We start from the raw sequence: 24,926 nt of genomic DNA on the forward strand, positions 1-24,926 counted from the left end.
CATCATTCCTGATTTCCACTACAGCACAGACTCAGGGAAGAAAGATTGGCTTCCTCCTCTGTACATCAGAGACAATGTTGAGCGGGGTCAGGGAGAAAGGTACCCCCAAAAAGAAAGAAAATTCAAAGCCTCACTGTCAATCTCTTTTTATAAATATTAATAATTACAATATTAGTAAATATCTCACATAGTAAAAGTACTTAAACTCTGTTGCATCAGAGCTGGACAAAAAACTGTTTTTCCATACTTAAATTTCAAAAGAGTTCTCCTAGGAGGCAGAATAAAATTAAGAAAAATGAATCAAAGTAACTAAAATGTTCTATTATCAATACACCCTTACATTAATCCATTAGTTACTGAGTCCATTATTCAAAACCGAAAAGTCCCTAGGACTGCCAGTATCTACTTCTCAGCCAAAACTCCATCTGGTGCCACCTTATCCATACCTTTAAATGCTCATATCGGGTGGTAGAGAGATCGTTTACTTGGACTCAAGAATCTTGATGTTATTTAACTTTCAATCATCTTTAACATAATTTAATCTGAACATGCCAAGAACCAGCTTTTAGTAGAGGAAAACAGTTCATCAAAGAACACTGCAGTGTTCTTGGAATACATTAGCTCCCTCAAGAGCAGCAGCTTTTGCCATGTGGTCATAGTACACTCTGATGAGGCCTACTTGGAAGAATAACTTTTATTTAAATTGCTTCCCCATAGCACAAACCAAACCCTGCCTCAGATTTCTAACAAGTCTTTAGAAGTCATAGTTTAGATGCCTAATTTGTTATCTGGGTGGCAAACTGTGCACCAGAGCTAGGTAGGTCAGAGGACAGGGAGTTACCTTGTGCACCAATATAAAGATCACTAAAGCCTCAATGGAGATGTGGCAAATGGAAAAACTGTAGTTACCAGAACTTTCTGGAAAATTCCCCACAAACAATAAAAATTACCACTTACAACAGGTAGGATAGCGGTCTATAAAACACAAAGACTCTAATCTGAGTCTTTTCCTGTTTTCATATTGCTTACAAAAAGCTTGGAATTTAAAAGAATAGATTTCTTACCATTTAGGACCTAAACAAAATAAAGCTGAACAAGCAAAAATATAATTTTAATACAGGCAAAAGTGTGCTGATTCTGATCCTAAATAGAGTCAGAGATCATGTATCCTGAACTACTAGTATATATAATTAAATATTAACTTAGAGGGTTACCCTGGGGATTAAATGAGTTAATACAAGTACAGTACTGAGAACAGTGCCTGGGGCACAGGTAAGTGCTATGGGAGATTTTTTTTAAATGAGTCTTCTCTCCCATTTCTCTCTGGCTCATGGATGAGACCTAATACATCTCTTGGCCCAACCACATACAAAGCAGGTTTATACTCTGTGTGTATATGTATATTTTTCCCTGTCAAATTGCCTGTGGGCATGCAAAACAGCTGATCTCAAAGGTAGACTCTTTCAGGAAGGGGGACAAAGAGACTTAGAAGAATAAACTCCAAGGGAAAAATGTATGCGTAGGTGAACAAATGATTATCCTCACTATCCACTCACCTGTCCATGCACTCTTTGACTACTGCAAAATTGCCGTCACCAATAACCTTCCCAATTTTGTATTTCTCAAGAAGAGTTGATGATTCAGAGCACCTGTTTCCATTCACACCTGCAAAAAAGGATAAACAAACATATCAGCATTTCATTAATGCCTACATATCTGTAAAATAACAAATTGCAATGCATTTATTTCTAAATCTGTGATGAAACTAAAGAAAAATCTCTGAGCATATTTTCTGAATAGAACACCTGAATCACCAAGTTCCTTTTGACCTTGTCGGTTGGCATCAGAAACCAACAATCAATAAACCTAACAAATCCCTGAAATACCAGCTGAAATAAGTAAAAGTAAGCGTAACTAAAACTTTGTAAACTTTTTTGTCAATTCTCGAGAAAGGGGAAGTGGATGATGATGGGGATTTAATGTCAGCAATTTTCTCAAGATTTTTCCTAAGGATTTTCCAGTAAAGAAAACTCTAGCCAGCTAGGATGCCATGTTAAGGCTAATTCCCAGCTCAAAGTCTTTTGAAAAAGTGGAGGGAGGAGGACAGGAGGAGGAAGTGATTAAGTTTGACTGCTTTTCACAACGTATTCCCAGGGCCTAGCACAGAGCACACATAAAATAAAGAAACATGCTTTTGTTACCTAATTGAGAGAAAGGAAAGTCTACATCTAGGAACTGTGAGTAGATTGCCACTAAGGAAAAATAAAAGAAGCCCAAGTCTAAAATTTAAAATAGGGATAGCTTAATTAACAACAAGGAGATTTTGTATATCTTGAAGTGACTCCCGCCCACTAAGGCTAAACAGACTAATTGGTGACATGATCACATCCCTGTTTCGGAAGATCATAATTTAGCACAAGTGGGTTTTGGGTAGCCACCAAGTTTACATGGATGACTTCCTTTATAAAAGTAATCATCAATTTGAGGACTACCTTCAGGACTCATGCAACGATCAAGTTCAGGTCCACCATTTACATTGGAAGAAGACCTGCCGTGTCCAGAAACCTGCTGAAAAGAGGAGAGTGACCGTTATTTATCAGGATAAATTTATAAATCTTTAGCTGGCTAATCTTTAGATAATAGAAAATGCTTATATAATATAAAAATACAATGATACAGAAAGAGGGGAAGCACTCCCTTTCTTCTCATCTCACTTCTCTCCCTATATACATCATATTAATGCATTTCTTCCTTAGATACAATATTTTCAATTCAGATTAGACATCAGGAAACTGACAGCGTGTTACTCTCTTCGATACTGTGTTACTTTTGACCTCAATGAAATAAAGTAAAGCAGACGTTCATGGGCTCACAGCCGAACAAGGTACTCATTAGTGGCAAAATAAGGCTCAGAACTACAGATAATTCCAAGAAATATCAGCACTGAGTCCCCAGATCCCACGGCCACCCCTGTGGCTGACCTCGGGGAGTCCCTGCCAAGGTGAAACCTGTCTCAGAACTCCAGCTCCATGCCCAGGACTGTATCACCTTCCACATCCTCCTGGGGATTCCAGATCCGAATTCAGCTGTAGCTCTAGCCTGTTCTTTACCGACCGACCCTAAGACAGCAGGAATTCCTCCTAGGCGCTATAAGAATTTTTACTACCAGGAACCAGAGGGAAATGAAAGATAAAACTAAAAGATAGGTTCCACTTCAACAAAGCTGAAATTCCCAGCCTAACACAAAAATATCTCTAGTTCTTATGCGAATTGAAAAACTCCTATTACGAGTATTATTCATATTAAGCTTATTATTCCATAGGCTTAGAGAATTTTTTCTTAATCCCCAAGGACTCTGAGACTTTTGAACTCAACTTTTCTCTTTGATCTTTAATTTTCTTTCTTTTTTTAAAAAAATTATTCCTTTCAGGAGCGTACAAGGTGAAAGGACTTACCCAAATATTGAGAAGCATCTTCGACATTTTTTGTACCACTGTGCTTACGTGTTTGCTTCTATGCCTAAATTATTCCAGTAGCTCCTGCCCCATAATGCTGTGCCTTATTCATTATTGCATCCCCCATATGCAGCACAGTGCTGGTACACACAGTACTTAATATATACTTGCTAAATGAAAGCATAAATGACACAGGTCCAGGGCAGGCAACTGCCCTTCCTGGAGTGCCCACAAGTTGGAGACACTGAGTCCACTCTCTTCCTCTGGGTGAAGTGGAGAACTTCACAGATGCTGAGTTTGGTTTAAAACCCAGGAAAGCCCACTACTTATAAACATTCCTTCAAACAGGATCACCCAGAAGTCCTTGGAGAATAAAATCCGAGCTTCAAGAACAAAAGCCATGTAAAAACTGGGCTGTTTTCTCAGATCCCATGTAATCACACCTTGTGTGGACAGTAAAACCAGCAGCAGCGTGTCCTGTTAGGAAACCCAAGACAACGGAAAAACAGTGCTAAGATATCCTGAATCAGCTCCCCTCCTGCATGGCAAACACACTTCTCTTAAGGTCTCATCTCCTTCACTCTGACAGAGCGAGTAGTTGTGTGGGAGCGTGGGAGTGCGTGTGGGGCCCTTTCTGGCCACCCCTAACCTGATGGAAATGCTGCACTCAGCTAAACACCTGACTCCTTAGAATTCAATCATTTTGGGCCGGCCCCATGGCTTAGTGGTTAAGTGCGCGCTCCGCTACTGGCGGCCCAGGTTCAGATCCCGGGCGCGCACCGACGCACCGCTTCTCCAGCCATGCTGAGGCTGCGTCCCACATACAGCAACTAGAAGGATGTGCAACTATGACATACAACTATCTACTGGGGCTTTGGGGGGAAAAAAAGGAGGAGGATTGGCAATAGATGTTAGCTCAGAGCTGGTCTTCCTCAGCAAAAAGAGGAGGATTAGCACAGATGTTAGCTCAGGGCTGATCTTCCTCACAAAAAAAAAAAAAAAGAATTCAATCATTTTGCTTCCTCACAACACAAGGTAGACAATCAAAGTCTTTCAAAATCTGGCATTTTCATTTGTTCGGTTGTTTTATTTGTTTGCGACCTAAATTGAAGGTAACTCCAAAATCAGTAGAACTCTATACTAGAATGTTTAAAAGCTAAATTGTTTAAAATCAAGGCCCAGAGACGGGACTGAAAGGAAAGCCGAAAAGAAAACCACAACACTCACTACTCTGTTCCGTTTCCATAGCGACCACCCTAGTCCTGGTCCTCCTTAGGCTTCTCTTGGCACCTCATCAAAGGCCTCCTTACTTACTTTCAGTCTCACCCATCCCACTCATTACTGCCAGAGAACTTTCTCCAAAGGATAGTTCTGATATCACCTCTAGGATCCAAAAACCTCAGCGAGTCATCATCACCAATAGAATAACCCCCAAATCTCAGCACGGCATTCAGGCCATGATTTGTCCTACCTACCTACCTGCCCATTTTGTTTCCCACCACTATTTTTCATGCATTTTACATTTTTTAAAAATTTTATTTTTCCCGCAAAGCCCCAGTAGATAGTTGTGTGTCATAGCTACACTTCCTTCTAGTTGCTGTATGTGGGACGCGGCCTCAGCATGGCCGGAGAAGCAGTGTGTTGGTGTGCACCCGGGATCCAAACCCAGGCCCCCAGCAGCGGCGCGCACGCACTTAACCACTAAGCCAAGGGGCCGGCCCGCATTTTACATTTATAGTGACTCAATTTTTTAAAAATTGTCTAAACTTTCGAAGTCAATTTTCTTTTTCAAGTCAATTTTCTGCTCTGAAAATAGCGAACAGCACCTAGCTCACATATTTGCTAGAGAATTAAAATTAGCTCATACATAAAATCCTTTAGCACAGCCACTGACATGTAACACTAACTCAATATTAGTTATTAGCATCTTTCCTTAAAACATTGCACAGTCTTGAAACGAGTGACTGAGAAACGTTTCTGAATTGTTGAATATACAGTGGCTATAAGAGATCTTTTGCTAAATAATTTATTCCAAGTCCGTTCCTCTTCTAATCCAACCCTTCCTAGACTGAAAATTGTCAGTCACGGAAATAAGAGATCCAATTAAATTCATATCAGTCAAATTCTTAATGGAATAAAGATAAGAAGAAGGTCATTTCTTGGAAAGTTATACCTCAAAGGTAAATGGAAAGATCCCTTTTGATCATTGCTTACCCCAAGATTACAGTAGTGGGGGAGGTGGACTCTCAATGCCTGCATGACAGTGGGCAGTGATCAGCTTACCTGCATGTCTAATTCTCACAGCCCAGAACTGGGCAGCCCCACATCCTCAGGCCACAGCTGACTGGGTCAGGCTTGGGCACCAGGCAGGAATCATCTCTCCTCCCAACACTCAGAGCATAGGGAAGCGTGCAGTGTGCAGACCCCACATCCACTGCTGAGGTCCTAAGACCTGCCTTTGTCCCCGCCCTCCCCAGGCACGCTTGCTCAGCTCTTCTGGAAGCAGGTAATGTTCTTCTAACAAGTCCCTTTCTTGAGCTAATCTGAGCAAGTTTTGGTTTACTGCAAGCTGATGTGTTTTGTGTGATACAAGGGCTCTCTAGGAAGGAAGACTCAGAAGGAGCTAAAATGCAGGCATTTTTACCTCCTTGTGCATTTTCACATGGATGGTTGACTCATCGGAGTGTTTATTAATTGATTCCTGTGAACCACCGTTAACTTCCCCAATGTTTATTTTGATTAAACCCCCACTCCCTCCTATCCTGATTCCCTGTACAATCCAGTAATTACAAACTTGGTTTGTGTTGGGATTTGGAGGCGGCAAGGAGCAGGGAAAGAGACCAGGAGACAGAGCAGGTGGGGGAAGCTGCTTCCCTGACAACTAAGAGAGAGCGGCACCTGAGCTGAAGCCTGGGGCCTCAGAGGAGGAGGCACCTCGTGGAGAGGGCGAGGGTGGAGGGCATAGGGCCAAGTGAAGGGCTACTTTCATGTGTACCTGACAAAGGTTTCACTAAATCACCAGGAAATGCAGCTTTCTTAGCCAATGATGATGGCAAGAAGAACCTTTTTCAACTCTCAAATCAAATGATTTTTTTAGTGTTAAACCTCAAGCATTAAAAAAAAAAATTTTAAAACCTATATGGAGTAAACAGGAATGACTTATCTAATTATCTATCCAAATATGTTCCCTTTTTTGAAAACAAAGCTTTCATGAAGAAAATGAAAACATGAAAAAATAAAGGGAATCATTCTATGATAGCACAGCTGAATAGACAGAGACATCATTAGACACAGGAACAATTTTCCTTTCCTCCCTCAGCAACAACCTGCACTGGATTTTTAAAGGATACAAAGATGAAGGGACAGTCATTACCACCCAGAAGTTTACAATCTCATGAGGCAACATATGCGTACACTAAACCCTTCCTCGAAACCTCTACATTCCAGGATATGGCTTCTAAGGTTCCAAGGGCTACAAACGACTCTGAAGATCCGTGACAGGGAGCCATTTTGCTGAGGCATGAATCTGTGCTTGTAACACTTGAATCACACAGCTAGTGATTACGTTCACTTGACCTCCCAATAATGAAGCTTGGTGCTCCAAGGGTACAAGAAAAGCTGGGTATTCACAAGCTCTCTGGACAGATCCCTGGCAAATGTGAAGCGTCTACTGTGAAATATAAAGCAGAGCATTCCCAGAGCTCTGGGAGACACGCAGACAAAGAGCAATGAAAACATGGGCTAAAGCTATGACTCTACAAAATTCTCACTGTTTCCCAGGCACAATTTATGTATTTCCCTGTCTCTTGTAAGAGAATTATTCTCTTATTGAATCAAGGATTGAATTAGCACCAGAGAGATTAAAATATGGCATTCCTGATTAAACCTGTCCCATTTCTATTGTCAAACTAACAATTTTTATTAAAATCTTTTAAAATGCTAATGAGCATTCACGCTCCCATCAGCAACTATGATGCTGAGACAGCACAAAGAAAGTGCCTAGATGCTGCAATGTTAGCGAGATCCTCCTCAATGAAGCATAAATGGATGGCAACATCTGGACTCTTTCAAGATATCTTCCATAATTATTAACTGGTTCAAAAAGATGAGATTATGTTTAGGGGTGGGAAGAAGAGGGGGGCTATTTCCTGCTGAGGTCTTGATTGGTCAAGGAGGGAAGGTGATAGAAAAGACTGTAGAGATATTGCTGAGTACATTCTCTGTGACCTGCATCGCTGCCCCAGCTACCTACTTCTCTGGCAGAAGGAGCTCCATTTTTACGAGTAAGCAAGGAAGGGAAATGTACAAGAATCTGCTTCTGCTAAGAACTTTAAAAAAAACACTTGAAATCAGAGCAGAAAAAGCTATCAAGTATAATGAGTAACATTCCAGCTTTCTACAGTTTTAGCCAGGGAGTTAGGTCAGAGTGTCATACATTAAATTTCTTTGATAACTGAATTATTACAACTTCTACAAAACTTAAAATTTAAAGAGAAATGTTAAATACTACACTAAAAATGTGAAGTTTTGTTCAGAAATAGGCAATTCTCAAAAAAAGTAGCAGAAATGGCTATATCAATGCATTATAGCATATTACTATTGACTTTTGAGTATAATGCTGGACACTACTTCATTTTTATTTTTCATAAAAGGAAGCACTTGAACAGAATCTAGGAGATATTCTTATGTAGAACTGACTTTCCTGATGCATCTTGGAAAATGGCACTATGATTCAGTTTTTAAGTGGCCTACTGCAGGGGTCGAAAATATTTTCTGCAAAGGGCAGAGAGTAATATTTTAGGCTTTGTGGGTCATACGATCTCTGTCACAACTACTCAACTCTGCTGTTGTAGCATAAAAGCAGCCACAGACCATATGCAAACAAATGAGCGTGGCTATGTTTCAATAAAACTTTATTTAGAAAAACAGACTGTGGGCCAAATTTAGCCAGCAGGCAAACTCCCAGTCTACAACAACTTTCTTAGGAAAGCTTTTCTTCCAACATAATTCTTAAACTTTTAAACTCTAGAACAGAATAAACCTCAGGGTATGGTTGTTGCTATAAAGCGGCTGTTCTCTGTCTTTGGCTGTACATTAGAATCACCTGGGAAGATTTGAAAAACTCTATTGCCTCGCTGTGCCCCACATTAAAGAATCCCTGGGGGTAGGGTCCAGGCACCAGTATTTTTTCGAAGCTCCGCAGAGGATCTAATGTGCAGCCAAGGTTGAGAACTTCTGTGGAGGAAGTTTCTAGCAGCAATTGTAATTAATTGTTCAGCTACCTTAGTTTGTTTAAGCTCTCTGTGTTGCTCATCTAAATATCTCACCATTGCAAGTCATCTATAGCCAAGCAACTTTCTCTTTGTGAGAAAAGGAAAGACGACACTCATTCCAATTTGTTGAATGTCTACTTTGTGCCAAGTCCTTAAATGAGTACTTTATGACTTATGAATTAGGTAATATCATCATCTCCACTGATCTGTGAAGAAACCAAAGCTCAGAGAGGTTATATATTTGCTCAAATACTACAGCAAATGTGGAGTCAGAATCTAAACCAGGTCTGACTCCAGAGCCCAGAAGCTCTTTGGCTGTTCTCACACTATGCCCTCCTCTAAGAACACTAGGAGAGAAGTCTTGTAAGGCTATCAAATTAGCTAAGAGATGCCACCCAATACCAGACTCACTCATCAAAATAGTCACTGTGGTATAGTTAGAACATGCTTTAAGATTACAGAACTATAGTCACATTCCTGTAATTTAGTCAAATTGATAAACAAATTCACATCCTTTTCTCACATAAAGAGAGCTTAAGAAAAATTTTTACTTTCAAAAGATGACCTCTGGGGCCAGCCCAGTGGCACAGTGCTTGAGTTCGGCGCACTCTGCTTCGGTGGCCCAGGGTCAGATCCCGGGCATGGACCTACACCACTCATTAAGCCATGCTGTGGCAGCGACCCATATACAAAAATAGAAGAAGATTGGCACAGATGTTAGCTCAGGACCAATTTTCCTCACCAAAAAAAAAAAAAAAAAAAAGGTGACCTCTGAAATGTACTAAAGATTAAAAAAAAATCAGTATACTAGATATTACCTACAAATAGATCTGCTTCATCATTTTTGTGGGTTTTTAAAAAAATATCGGAAACATCAATTCCATTACCTAGAAAGAAAACCAGTGTAAATTACTACAAATGCTGAATTAGGAATGTGTTTAAAAAGAGAAAGCTTTAAGGGCCAGCCCAGCGGTGAAGTGGTTAAGTTCAAGCACTCTGTTTCGGCAGCCTAGGGTTCGGTGGTTCAGATCTCAGGCTTGGACCTATGCATCGCTTATCAAGCCATGCTGTGGCGGCATCCCATATAAAGTAGAGGAAGATGGGTACGGGTATTAACCCAGGGCCAATCTTCCTCAGCAAAAGGAGGAGGATTGGCAACAGATGTTAGCTCAGGGCTAATCTTCCACAAAAAAAAAAAAAAAAGAGAGAGAGAGAAAGCTTTATCACTTTTATATTGAATTTGTGATAATTTACTGTGAAACACTTCAGTATTAGTAACGAGATATGAGAAAAATTAATCCGAATCAGCACCTAGGGGTTAGTAACATACAAAGTATTCTCATCTGTAGCCATACCTTAGACTTGATTCATTTGGCAAAATTAGTGGTGCTTGAGATCTGCGATTGGTTAATAGTGGTGAATAGCGGTAAACAAAACCCACTGCTGTGCATGTACAAGGTTCAACAGTCTATGAAAGGGGCTGTGTGGAACCTGCTGACTTGTGCTTTTCTGTTCCTCTGAGTACTGCTGCCACCTCAGCTGACCACATGGCCTGCCAAAATCAGCAGAGAAAACCAGCACACCCCTATGAGTGAGCTGTTCAAGCAAAGTGTCTTAGCGATTTTCAGCGACAGATAGGTGGTATGGCCATGCCTACCTGCTAAAAATGCCTGCATGCTTTCACTGAGAAGTATCACCAATTTCTAGGATACCGGGGTGGTGGGAGAGGTGCCTGTCTCTTCAGTTCCAGCTATGGAGGCTACCACAGTTGGTCACTGGCATGGGCCAGTTCACTACGACAACATCTAAGTCGTAACTCCATTCAATTATCTCTAATGTACTATCAAGAAGAATTTCTAATGACCCGCTCTCATGAATAAGGGGGTATTTACGATTAATACATGTGTTGCTTATATTCAAATAAAGTTCCGACAGTTGATCCTATTTATACATGGATTTGCTTGGCAAACTCCGTCCCTCCCCACAAAGGTGGGCTTTGGCCAAGTTGAGCCATTTACCCACCAAAGGCCCCTATTTACTGAGCAACTACGATCTGAACATCACTGTCCTCAAACCGAGTCTGAGAGTCATTATGATGATTTATTTTGTTCGGGCACTGACGTCTTCAAAACTGTTTAGTCCCTCCTTTTGTTTCTGTTTCTGTCAACAGAATCAATTACGTTCAAAGAAGAAGTCACCATCCAACATTTCTGGGGTAATAAAGAGAGTATAAAAGGAGCCAGCCTTTTAGTACTGAAGATTAGTAACTGGTTTTAAATACCAAAGAAAAGCCAAAGCTCCAGGGAAAAGCAAAAAGGGCTAAGGTTAGCAGCTACTGTGGATTTACATTTCACAGCTTCGAAAAGAAGTTTCCAAGTTCAGAAGGTCAAAGAGTTACATTTTAGCTCTGCCAATCAGCATGAGATACTACCAGCCCTTTCATCACACTTCACAAATCTGGAAAATCTTTCACCACCGGCAGACCCAGGAGACATCATCAGATAAAATATCAGCATATCAGACAGTTTATAATCTCAAGATGTTGGATAATGTTCCAAATGTACTTTTTTCTTTCTTCTTTCAACCAACAAGAATGCTCACAGTAGACAGCCTCTGGGCATACACTTCAGCATCAAAATGTGAGACATTTTATCCCTGTGTCCACAGACGTGCCCCTGACTCTGAAGCCTTAAGTTACTACTGCCTTGAAAGTCTTAAATTGGGATATGAATGATGAATTAAATTTCAGGGAAATGCTTTCTTCATCCATCTGGCAGCTGATGACACATTTAGTACTCTTTATTGCCTATCTGTCCCAAAGAAAATGCTGTGATTTAAGCACAGTAAATATTCCTGCAGGGAAAGTTATCAGCTAGATCGAAGGGACTTCTGAGGAGCTAGGGCAGAGGAAACGAGATCATGGGCTGAGGTCAAGGAGAAAATGGAGGATCAGGAAGAGGGGGATTAAGAGAAGAAAATGTCAGTGGTGGTGAAATTCTAGGATTTGAAGGGCAGAGTAAAGATCGGTCCGGAGAACAAAAGGACTGGAAGGAGAACAAAGCAATAAATTTGATGGAGAGAGAGACTTTTGTGGCTCTCAAAAAGGATAATGGACAGAGAGTTATTAACAGAAAACAGGCAGCCTAAGAAAAAAACTTTGGTTGATAAAGAGATAAAAGTAGAGCGAAGGGGTATGGTAGCCTCCAAAATGGTTCCCATGAGCCTCACCTCCTGATTTTCATGCCCTTGTGTAGGCTCTTTCCATGCTGAACTGGGCTAACACACGTGATTACTAAGATATTATGGACATGATGGTGTCTGACTTCCAAGGCTAGGTCATAGAAAGGAGAGCTTCCACATGACTCTCTCTCTCTCTTTCAGATCACTTGCTCTGGGGAAACCCAGCTGTCATCTTCTGAGGATACTCAAGCCAACTTATGGAGAGGTCCACATGGCAAGGAACTGAGGTCTCCTGCCAAGAGCCAGAACCAATTTGGCACCAAGTGAGTGACTCACCTTGGAAGAGGATCCTCCATTTCTAGTCAAGCCCTCAGGTGACTGTAGCCTTGGGTACATCTTGACTACAACCTCATCAAAGATCTTAAACCAGAACCATCCAGTTAAGCTGCTCCTAAATTCCTGACTCACAAGAACTGTATGAAAAAATAATTTTTTATTGTTGTTTTAAGCTGCTAAATTTTAGGTTACCTTGTTACTAATAGAATTATCTATAGATTACTAATAGGGTTGGAATATGTACAGAGGGCAGGAAAGCAGAGATAAAGGATAGAGTTGGGAGGGAAAGTCATAATAGAGAGAAAAGCAGAGGAGGTAATAAAATCTAGAGTCTCATTTCTCTCACTTCCCCTTTCCTTCTCCTATGCTATTACATGTCAATTTTTTTGTAAACGAAACTTCTCTCATGTGAAAACTAAACCTGGAAACCCCAAGGCTTACATAGGAAAGAGTAACAAAGCTATTCTAAGTGCTTTCTTGGTATTTAATCAATTAATCTCAACCCTGTGCAGTAGGTCCTATTAATCCCCTTTTTACAGATAAGGGTGACGTCACTTGCCCACGGGCACACAGCTAGTAAGTAGTCAGGCCAAGATCAAACCCAGGCACTCTGGTTTCAGAGCTCATGCATGTAACCACTACAACACCATCTTGTGTCTGTCTCCAAAACGGAGGAGGCAGCTGAGCACCGAGGGAGCTCTAGCCTTCATTCCTCTTTGAGGCTCTCTTTCTGTAATTGCACACTAGGGGGCACCGTTTCTGCCTTAATCCTCTGGCCTAAGTAGGCCAAAGGCTCTTGTCTCTTGTCTTGGTTCCCCTTAGCTTAACTAGGATAGATTGGAACATTCACAGAAAATTTTAATAATTAAGGAGGAGAAAAGAAAAATAAACAAGAGTCCTGAGGAGCTATGCACCCTCCTGACACAGATGTAGTAGAGCTTGGCATGAATTGGCTTTACTGCAAAGGCCTTTGGGCTCCCATGTGCCTGACTGTGGTAGGTACCTGGCACCACTGTGGTGGAGGTGGCTCGTGTCCAGCCTGCAGAAATGCCTCCTCCCCAGGTGACCATCACTATGAGCACCTTGCCTTTTAGGACAGCCAGATTCACACACAAAAGTGAAGCCAAGTTCTAATACTTAGGGACCAGGTTCTGGGGAAGATGCCCAATGGGGACCTGCTGGGTGGCCCTAGCAACTCATTTTATGAATTTTTTGGTCTGACCATGTTGTTTCCAATCATCTGTTTAACAGACTGGGCTTGCTTTCTCACTGTGTCCTGAGGGGCTAGAAATGATTACAAACATGGGCTCTGCTTTCAAATCCCAGCTACGCCACCCTACTCACAATGTGGCTTCCACCCCAGGCCCACCATGTAACATTATCTCATATCCATGTACCCATACGTTTGCTGGGTCTGGACTACCCTTTCTGTTTCCAACCTATGCCAATCTCAGCTCCACTGCTGGTTTCCATAGAAAACCAATCACCCTAACCTATTGTGAACTTTGTCGTTTTACTAAAGCTTCCTGGGGTCAGGCAGAAGTGCTGGACACACAACGTAGACCATTTCATTTGAAAAGAATCCCCATTAGATACCTATTAGCAATCTCTTCCCCCAAGTCTCCCAGAAAGAGCTGTCAACAGGAGTTCTCTATCTTTCCACCTCCCTTCATCCAGGTTCTCCCCCACCTCAGAATTGCCTCTCCCTTTTCCCAACCCTCCCTCCCTGTTCCTTTCCTTATCTCTTAGCCCTTTTTTATTCAGAGCATTTGTGCATATCTAAATCCAGGTACTCAGTAAGCAAACCACTCCCAGCATTCACTCTCCTAAAAGACTGACACAGCACAGCTTTTCGAAGTGGTGCCTGTGTTCAAGTCACTGAATCAGACCCACCAGTGACAGGGAAAAAGTCAGAAGTTAGAGACAGAGACCCTAAAAGGGTCAGAGATCCAGATTGGCCACTAGGACTGTGAGCAAGTCACTTCACATCCCTGAACCTGTTTTTCCATCTATAAAATGAAAACTGAGAGTGATCTCAGATCTTTTAGTTTTCACATTGTAGGTTTTAGGTAGATAGCAAAACAAAAAAATTATAATCGAGGTACAACTAACTCTTAGTTGTCCTGACGTCTTTCACTTTTAAAGAACCTTAATTACTTGGTTGTCACCCTATTTCTTACACTCTCATCCTGCAAAAATAACTCACAACTTGAAGAAAGCTTTGCTTCCTCTCCTGGCTTTGGTCCAGCACTTCAAGAGCATGATCTTTTATGAATGCATATGAATGGAGCAGTGTTGTCCTCCTCATAAGAGTACTATGGAGAAAACTATGAGCACTTTTTGTGGGGAGGTGGGCTACTTCTGAATTTCTCATATCCTTTTCAGTGAGCAAACAAAAATACCACTGGCACACTGTGGTCTGAGATTAAACATTATATCATCACTCTATTCTCATTTTCGGTTCTTTCAATGTTCCCACCAAAATATCAAAATGGTTCCCAGAAAGTGGCACAAAGGGCGGGGGGGTGGGGAGCAGAATTGTGGCACAATATCAAACTCTGCTTATCTTTGACTTAACTTTGCTTAATTCCCTACTAAGTAAAATCCAGATAGTAAAAAAACAACCATCTGTCCAAAGCTGTGTCCTGGCAGACAGAGATGTACTAAACTCCTGTACGTGCTGTCCTGGCTAGGTATGCTTGCTTTTGTCAATTCTCCGATTCTCTCGAAAAAGGTTATCTATCCCCAAAGCCATTAAAGCTTCTAACCAGGATAAATAGTGGTAAAGAGCTCCTGCTCATGAAAAACAGTCCTCCACTGTCAGACATTCCCTCTTAATTGATCTTAATAAGCTACTTTAAATGAAGTGGAAGGAAAAAGCATAGCACTAACACATTGTAATTATCTGTAATTCTCCATTTGTAATGTCACTGAATAGAAAAAATAACGCAAACGTGGACAGACGCTGACTAGAGCTTTACAATGACATCAAAATTAGGGTATTTTGTACAGTAAGTAACATGACCAAGTTGCAGTATTTCAAAGGCAGGTTTTCATCCCAAGGACAATACATACCACGGATTGCTGGAACTGCGATGAGATGAAATTTCCACAAGTCATAACCCATGGGAATAGGCAGGGGAAGAGACGTTTAACATTGTGTCCTAAAAGGTGGTCACTGTGGTAGAGACCTGTTTAGCTGCTAATATTTAACGTAAAATTCAGTGATTCTATATCAGCTTTTTTTTTTTTTTTAAAGATTTTATTTATTCATTTTTTTCCCCCCAAAGCCCCAGCAGATAGTTGTATGTCATAGGTTCACATCCTTCTAGTTGCTGTACGTGGGACTCGGCCTCGCGCTGGACGGAGAAGTGGTGCCTTGGGGCGCGCCCGGGATCCGAACCCAGGCCGCCAGCATCAGAGCGCGCGCACTTAACCGCTAAGCCACAGAGCCGGCCCTATATCAGCTTTAAAGTGAGAAGAAAAGAAATAGACGCCCCACCCTCCTAGACAGGTTTTTTGGCAACTTAAAAGAAGTATAATCCTAGCATTTTTAGAGTTAATTTATAAAATCAAGCAACCTTATTTTACAGATGAGAAAATGAAAACCCAGAAGAGGTCTCACAGCTGTTAGCAAAGCCCACCGGCCTCAGGCATGGAGGAGGAGAAAGGGAGGAAGGGTCACAGAAAGACCACTACTCTTTATCTTCCTGATAATCTCATCTTCAATCTTCACCCATAATCAACATTTCCCTTAACCTTCTTTACCTCTCTTGGCATCAATAAGTAATCCTTAAGAATTTACTATGTGCCACAAAACTGCGTGCTAAACACTAGGGTTACTATAATAATTAAGATACACCTAGCATAGTGAAAACAATTTCTCTAATGTCTCAGCAATAATACAATTTATTACCATGTTTTTAAAATGTCATGAACCTTCACTCCAGAAATGAGAGTGATCTTGTGCGAGTTTGTACGCATGTGTGAAGGAGTGGGTGTGTACCCAGAGCATTAATATGTATTTCCTTGAAATGATCAGCTATCCAGTCCTGAAGCTGTAGTCTCCATTGCTAAAAAGCAGCACCAATTGACCTAGTGGCAACAACAAAAAAGGACTACCTTAGGCTTATAGCTGAAGATGGACTAGGAAGAAAGATGGGAGCCCCGGTTACCAACGGATAACAAAAAAGGGGAAAATGACCAAGATCCCAGGTAAGCAGGGAATAAGGCACCCGCCTGGAAGGCCACATGCAGCCCCAGGTCCAGGTCCCAGCCCGGCCTGGAGCAACGGCCTGAAGGAGAAACAGCAATGACCTTTGCATGTGGCTCACTGGAAAGTTTATGTTGGGTTTGCCCTAGTTAACTATTACCAGCATTTGCTTTTGCTTTAACAAACGACAAAACAACTGAAACTAGAAAAGAGGTGAATCAACTTGAATTCTTTTTACTTCAGTTCTCTTGAAAGTTACTCGGATTAAAAACAGTGCTCCTCCTATCTATTCTGGGGTAAACAAATTGGGAAAGAAAAGCTGAAAATAATTAACTTATTAGTGAATTTTAATTCATATAACTTTTTTGGAATTGACAGTTAAGAATTCCATTGATATTGTATTATGAGCTGACCTAAACCAATTTACCCAGAAAATGCCTAGATCTTTTGACAAATATAAAGAGCTTCACTTAGAGGTAGGTGAGAGCTATGTACTCCCTACTCCCAAACTTATTACAGTCACGTGTCACTTACCGACGAGGATACGTGCTAAGAAGTGCATCGTTAGGTGATTTCATGGCTGTGCTAACATCAGAGTATACTTACCTAGATGGTACAGCCTATTACACACCTAGGCTGTATGACACTAATCTTACGGGACCACCGTAGTATACGCGGTCCATCGTTGACTGAAACGTAGTTATGTGGCACATTACTGTACTAGTCTCAGCTCAAATTCTGCCAATGTACATAAACAAGCAAGCACAAAAACAGACAATCTGTCCTTTTTCGGGGGGAATTTCTCTTTTTGATTTCAGGCACTTAGATAAGAACCATACAAGTTCACTCTGAAGTAGACATAACATTCTCAGGGCAGGACAAGCAAACCTTAGAATCAGGTGGAGAATGAAACCCTTGGAGAAGTGGGGCGATCACAGACCTCACTGCTCTAAAGATGTCGGGATGCCACACTTGGCAAGTTCTCATTCCTCATTCAGCCAAGGGTGGTGAGGCTCTTACCACTCATCTTACTAATTAAAAATATTTTTCAACATCCTTAAGGTAAAGAAAACCACTCAGAGGATATCTAAAGTGTTTAGGCAACCAACTTTGGAGAACGTATTCCTAATGAAGGTATTTCCATTGTCAACCAAACACGCCAAGAGAATGAAAGTTAATTTACCCAAATATACATGGCACTGTGTATACTTCAGTATTTTCAGAGTACATTACCACATAGACAACCTGATTATTTCCACAAAAGGAAACTTTCAATCTTTAGCCCCAATCATTTACTACTATTTTACCAGGGAAATCTTCTCTTATAAATTTAAATTATTGAAAGCTACTAAATCAATTAACCTTGTTGAAATTTGACAAATTTGGTTTCTCTCATCATTCATCTCCCTCTCTATTAGATAAAATGCCTGCTAAACCAACCACTAATCCTGTTAAGTTACTGTTTATATCTTTAGGACATCACAGTCAAAACTTAAAATTTATTTCTAAGTTCTTCACCAAAATGAACATATTTTTCTTGTAGTACTACTTATACATAAGTATTATACTAGTATTCCACTCTATTTTAGACTTTCACCAAGTCAAATTATGTTAGCAATATTTAAAATCATGATTCAAAATGAGATTTAAAAAAGAATCAGAGTGTTCTCCAAGCCTTTGCCATTGCAAATCATTTTGATAATAACAGGGAACTACTACTTATAGTACTTTACCACATTATATTCAATTCTTACCACAACCTTATATTCCCACTTTAGAGATGGGAACACTTCAGCACAGAAGACTTAAGTGAGCTGGCCCAAATTACAAAATGAAACAGGATACAGGATCCAAAGCCAGGTCTTCCTGGCTCCAAATACTGAACTCTTTCCTTTTTGCTTTGTTACTGCAGCCAAGCCCTGAACAAAGTAAACTACTAAACTACGCAACTCAAAATAACGAAATCAAACAAACATGCCACCATCCTATTTCATACCTTTAATCCTCTGAAACTTCCCGGGCTAGTTGGAGAGGAACTGGAGGATTTTGTAGATTTAGGAGTGGAAAGCTGGCTGCTGGGAGTTCCATTAACTGACCATAAGACAACAAAGGGGACAGAGGTCATTAAAACCCAAAACAAACAGATTGTTTAAAAACGCTAAGCACATGCACAACGTAGCTCCAATGAAGCTTCGATTCATTTAAAGCTCAAAGCAAATAGCAAATCAGCAAAAAGCAAAAATAATGTATCTTATTGTATTAAAGACAAAGCATTAGACAAATAAGGAGTGAAACCAGAATTACTGTTGATAATAGTTTTCTAACAGTGACATAAACAAATATATAAAACATTATGGAATCAGAGATGTGAACAAGAACTTGTCCATATATCCTGTTTGCCAACAAGGGTAGAGAAGTGAATGGCTATTATATTTGTAATGATTTACTATGAAGGTTGTTCCATAACCTCCAATATCCACTATCTTGGTAAATACCAACCTGAATAACCAAGAAGTTCTTACGGCTCTCCCAAATCAAATCCACTGTAATCCAAACACATTTTCTAAGTATATTCTTAATGGAAATGGAAAATTACTGGTCATTTTCCTTGTAATACCTACTTATTTGTTTGAAAGTCATAAAAGACACTCCAACTTTCTTTTTATCTAGACTAGTTATTTCTAATTCCTTCCATTTTGTTTTCTTTAGAGCTTAACTTCCCCATTATTTAGCAAATCTTGGTGGTTTTGTATGCTTTCCCCCTCCAAACTTTCATACACTTCTTAGGTTGAAAGCTCAATTTAGAGCCTATGCTAGAAGAGTATGGCTGCTGCTGTTTAGGGGGGAACGTTAATTCGGGGATTCTCTACCAGAGACTGCTGGTCAAACATTTCAGTATGACTCACGTTTATTCCTAATGGTATCACCTGGATCCATTCTGCTGTCATTTCAAAAAGCTGGTAGTTAATATCTACTACTGGGGTAAGTAACCTCTTTTATCATTAATCTTCAATGCTTTTGCCCAAAGTAGATGAAAAATGCCATTCGTCCATATGGAAAGAAAAGTCCATCTCCTTTTTTTTTTTTAATTCAAGGGAGCAGACAACTATTATTTTAAATGACGCTAATAAGTATAAAAAGCAAAATGCACAGCTAAAGGTCCTGAATAGGTGATTCAAAAAAGTGAGCGCCAGTCCTCGAGCGGAGGCAGAAGTCCAGGGTCAAGTATTTGTGATTAAATGAATCATGTGTCAACAGAGATGACTCTCTCGGTTTATGAAGTCTTGTTTGTTTATTGTACAGCTTATTTAAAAAGTTTAGTCAAGATGAAAACTTTGTCTAGTTATTTTTAAATTATGACACTAATTTTTCTAATTCAAAGCCACTCATTCAAAGATAACTATCAGTTACCTAGATTTTCTTAACAAACGTATGTCGGTATTTAGAGGGCAAGTACAACACAAATGACTACACAATTAATTTTATTTATTTATTTATTTTTCTCCCCAAAGCCCCGGTAGATAGTTGTATGTCATAGCTGCACATCCTTCTAGTTGCTGTATGTGGGACGCGGCCTCAGCATGGCCGGAGAAGCGGTGCATGGGTGCACGCCCGGGATCCGAACCCGGGCCGCCAGCAGCGGAGCACACGCACCTAACCACTAAGCCACGGGGCCGGCCCAATAAATGTGTGTTATTTTGTCACTAAATTTGTGGTGATTTGTTATGCAGCAACTGCTACACAAATATATTTGGAAACTTAGTTTATTTTTATTTATTTTTCCCCCCAAAGCCCCAGTACATAGTTGTATGTCACAGCTGCACATCCTTCTAGTTGCTGTATGTGGGACGTGGCCTCAGCATGGCTGGAGAAGCAGTGCTTCAGTGCGCGCCCAGGATCCGAACCCGGGCCGCCAGCAGCAGAGCGCGCGCACTTAACCGCTAAGCCACGGGGCCGGCCCTGACTACACAATTAATTAGAAACTTTTAAGAGTATTCAACAGCCCTGATTAGTTCTCAATTAAGTTAAATTTCAATTAAGGTTATTTCTTTTTAAAATTCTCTTTAAAGAGAACTGGTGGTAGGAATTTACATAAAATAGAGATTACTATGGGCAACGAACTGGTAAACTTGCTGTGAGCCGAGACTGAATTTTATTCCTTTTTTTCTTCACCCCACACAGCAACCTGTACAGGTCACCAGTTCCTCCTCAATAAGTGCTGTTAGCATTCACAGATGTTCAGACACCACACAGATATCCAAGACTTCCTTGCAATGATGATAGAAAAGGACTAAAGGAGAAAAATCGATTCCTGCAAATGGTGATCTCGGTAGCTGACCAATCTCCCTAAAAATACATCCCCTGCCTAGGCATAGTTTCCTAACAAAACTCATTGCCAGGCATTTAACCGGCGTCAGTAACTACATGTCCATATTTTCCCCAAAATAACTCTCATCCTAAAGAGATACTAAGTCACATGTAGCCCTCTAAATTTCTGATAGCATTTGGAAGCTTCTAAAAAATGTTCTCTAATAAGTAGCCCTTAATTTCATTTATGTGCACATTTCTCCAGAGTCTCTGGAACTGTAGGTAAGTGGGACCTGGGACAGTGGCACATCGTGCCCTCTTCCCTCACTCTGCTGCCACCAAATGGAAGGTGTGCAAGGACCAGCCAGCCTCCTTGTGATGCTCCCACTCCTTCACTACACCCCTGATTTTCTCTCCCGAAACAAGGCTTTTATTCCCCCCTCTCCTCAACTGTAAGCTAAGAAATAGACTTGGGGGGCTTTTCTGTTTGCTTGTTTGTTAATTTGCTCTGAATACTTTTTATCTTGGTGGACTATGAAATATTCACAAGCTTGAAACCTAAAGCGAGATTTTTTCTTTCAGTGAGGAAGATTAGCCTTGAGCTAACATCTGTTGCCAATCCTCCTCTTTTTGCTGAGGAAGACTGGCCCTGGGCCAGCATCCGTGCCCATCTTCCTCTACTTTACATGCCAGAGCAGCGTGTAGGTCCACACTGGGGACGTGAACTTGAGAACCCCGGGCCGAAGCGGAGGGTGCGAACCTATCCACTACGCCACTGGGTCAGCCCCTAAACTGAGAAGTTTTAAGACTCAAATTATGGTAACTACTTACCCACTTACGTTACCCAGATTAATTTCTGTGTGTTTATTACATACTAGTTAGTTACTTCAATAAATCAGAGTTTTGTTGAGGAATTCAGTCAACCAGAATTCACTTATGCGAGCACTTCTGTCCAAAGATTGAAAAAGTACATTATTATATTTACAAAGTTACTAATTCTGTTTGAAATTCCAATTAGTCCCATGGAATTTGCTAAATGGTAACAGGTATACCACAGCTAAAGCAGTCTGTAAAAGCAAGTTATACTTCTGGGTACTGTGGCTATTTTTTTTTTTTTTTTTTGGTGAGGAAGATTAGCCCTGAGCTAACATCTGTTGCCAATCCTCCTCTTTTTACTGAGGAAGATTGGCCCTGGGCTAACATCCGTGCCCATCTTCCTCTACTTTATATGTGGGACACCTGCCACAGCATGGCTTGATAAGCAGTGCGTAGGTCCACACCCGGGATCTGAACCTGTGAACCAGAGGCTGTCGAAGCGGAGCGTGCAAACTTAACCACTATGCCACTGGGCCAGCCCCTACTGTGGCTTTTTAATAATACAAAACTCTCCTTCCTGGAAGTAGGAAGAGAACATAATATGAATAAATATAGTAACTTTCTCTGCAATTACAGTGAAGTCCCAGCAATTGACCCAGGCCTCAATTTTCATAACTTTAGTATGTGCTGAAAACGCTTTTGAGTTAATTAATCTCTTATAAAGAAGCCATTTGCCCTCTGAAATGTGATTTAAACATCTCACACCTTTTACTTATGAGTTTAAGATCTACTCCATTAACCCAAATCCAAATATGTACTCAGTCAAAAATTTGGAGTTTGGGAATGCTAAGATTTTCTCAAACCAATTTCTAAGCATTTCAAATTCAAGTTAAAAAGATTTATACATTTATTAGGCTATGTTATGAAGCAGCTGGTCTGCAGGACAATTAATGGCTATGAAACATGTTTTTAGTTCAGTACGTTAATTTCCCTCTTTAGACCTCAGGGAGACAAAATTGGTGTCTTCATAATACCTGATTCTTGACCCACTCTCCCCACTTTTATTTAGTTATTTTACTGATATGATAAGCATCTGTAAACCTATCACTAAAACAAAAGCTAAGAACTTGACAAAAATCTATATCTACCATATGGTAAGCTCACTTCAGCGTATTCATGAAAATTTCATGTTATACTAGCTTTCTCAGTATTTGAGATACTTTATAGAAAGCATAATATGATTTGAAACAAGCTTAACAGCCAAGAGATGCTTTCAGTGACTATTGTCAATATTTTTTAGAGGGAGTGTTGAGCCTATTAACCCCAGAGGAAGGTGAGAATATTATAATTGCTTCTATGGCCATTTTCATGTTACCAACAAACTTCAGTCTTTTCAGTAACAGACTATTTTCCAAAATTAACTACAAGATAGACCCCTTGAGGCGATGTGCCTCCTCGACCACTGTGTACTACGACGACATACAGGCAGGCACTTGGCAATCTTCTGACGATGACCGGTTCTCTAATAAATAAGGGAGGCTGAAGCATCCTATGCATTGTGAAGCATTTCATGCTGCACAGATGTACACTGGTACAAGCCAGATACATTCATGGAAATGGAGCAGAAGGAAACAGAAATGTGGCAAAAGACAAAAACAAAAACCCAGCAGAGCGACAAAGCCACAATAATCATGGCTCACCTGGGGATTTGGCTGTAGAGTAGGCACTGGAGTGGTGGCCACTCCTCTTTACTGTACACATTCAGTATATACAAGGAGGAGGAGACAGTAAGGAGAGTGGTTATTCAGCAGGTCTAAACGTGTACACAATAAGAAGGGTAAACAACCCAAAGAGTGGAGTAGGTGCCGAAGGGGAAACAGTGAAAAGTAGAATGTCCGAAAAACTCAGTCTTTTATAAAAAGTTTGATGCTTAAGACAGTTTTTATTGACACTACTGTCACATGTTCTAGATTTCCCACATGTAAAATCACGGTTTTTCACAATCCTTTCCTCAATGGGAAATGATGTCATCAAATTATTTATAATTACTATAAACAAACCTTATAGAATCAATATATCAAGATATTTATGGATGTGTTCATTTTTTTAAAAAATGTCAAAAACAGAATTATGACAAATCTATAGGCTTAGGACCTGAAAGAAACTTAATTACTGGTAAGCTTGACTCTTAAACAAGCACTATTTTCCAATAATAATCGTTGCTACTATTAAACCATTTGATGAAGGAAAAGCCTGTGGAAATTTATCAAGTAAATACATTTCTGTGTTAGGTGTGTACGTGCAAGTTTTAAACCAATAAGAGAAGAAAATGTCCACAATCATTTAGCACAAAATTAAAAATGCAGCACACAGTGGCCAAAATGTGAAACACTTTTATGTAAATAGCAGGAGAAGAATCTAGATAATAAGATTGTTCTTGAAAAAATGTGTCAGAACAAAACAAATAAGTTTCTTAGGAAACGTATTATAACTTTGAGAAATAGACTTGAATTTTTGGTTTTAAAAATCATGTCATTTATATGTTGTTCTGGAACCTGGCTGCATATAAGGATGGGAAAGACTACTAATTCATAATAATTAAATAAAACTGAAGGAGAATGATCCGCTCCTTCTGTGACCATCCATTCCTTTTCCATTACCTACCTGAAGCTGGTGATTTGCTGCGTCGAGAGGGCCCAGGGCTTTTGGATCCGGAATACTTAACAGCTGAGGAGCGAGAATAAGATGACTTCAAGACACGGCATTCTAGAAAGGAAGGAAAGTGCATTAAATAGATCTGATTTTAATACTAAACAAAGGAAGATCACATGGGAGAGTCGTTGACTGCCTAGAACCATTACCTGATCATTTTTCTATTACTCTTAAACAACTTTAATACACAAAGCAACCATCCCAAAAGTACACCTGAGGTTATCTTTAGTTAGGCTACACACCTTGTGACATCACCTCATTGTTCCAGATGGAGTTCTCAATGAACACAGAAATCCCAATTTCCTAACTTATACACACATATCCACAGCCTAATCTAAACATGTGCAACTTTTTTTTTAGTCAGTAGCATTGACAGACAACGGCTACAAGTTTATTATTCTCTCCAACTCTTTGATATCTTATTCTGAAAAAATATGGGACTCTAATTTATGAACTCCTTTCAGTCTTATTTTCCATCTTCTCAAAGTATGGAGCATCAAAAACAAGGAAACTAGCTTTAAACAATAACTTTGGTCTTTCCATAAATTGCCAAATAAAAAAGCATTTAGAGTACCAGAACTAATTACAGCTAAAATAATCACTTCTAATTTGAATAATTAAGACCATGGGTTT

The 24,926-nt window shown here is 40.2% G+C and overlaps 1 protein-coding gene across 5 annotated transcripts in view; it reads right to left on the bottom strand.

Moving 5' to 3' along the window:
* The window catches only part of DCLK2 (doublecortin like kinase 2), a 147,647-nt gene that overhangs the window by 31,694 nt on the left and 91,027 nt on the right, over positions 1–24,926 (bottom strand). For 3 of the 5 annotated variants that reach the window (XR_015553806.1, XM_004420904.3, XM_087437552.1), the window contains exons 4-7: positions 24,246–24,347; positions 18,454–18,548; positions 2,493–2,568; positions 1,557–1,665 (exon numbers count right to left, since the gene is read on the bottom strand). Coding sequence is in view for 4 of the 5 variants with exons in the window: in XM_004420904.3 (XP_004420961.1) it covers positions 1,557–1,665; positions 2,493–2,568; positions 18,454–18,548; positions 24,246–24,347 (382 nt within the window). In the remaining variant the exon portion in view is untranslated. The remainder of the gene's footprint in view (positions 1–1,556; positions 1,666–2,492; positions 2,569–18,453; positions 18,549–24,245; positions 24,348–24,926) is intronic. The other 2 variants (XM_014780199.2, XM_004420905.3) reach the window with 1 other exon arrangement.

This window comes from Ceratotherium simum, chromosome 12, assembly GCF_057802395.1.
Source record: "Ceratotherium simum simum isolate JZ-2026a chromosome 12, ASM5780239v1, whole genome shotgun sequence".
Classification (NCBI taxonomy): domain Eukaryota; kingdom Metazoa; phylum Chordata; class Mammalia; order Perissodactyla; family Rhinocerotidae; genus Ceratotherium; species Ceratotherium simum.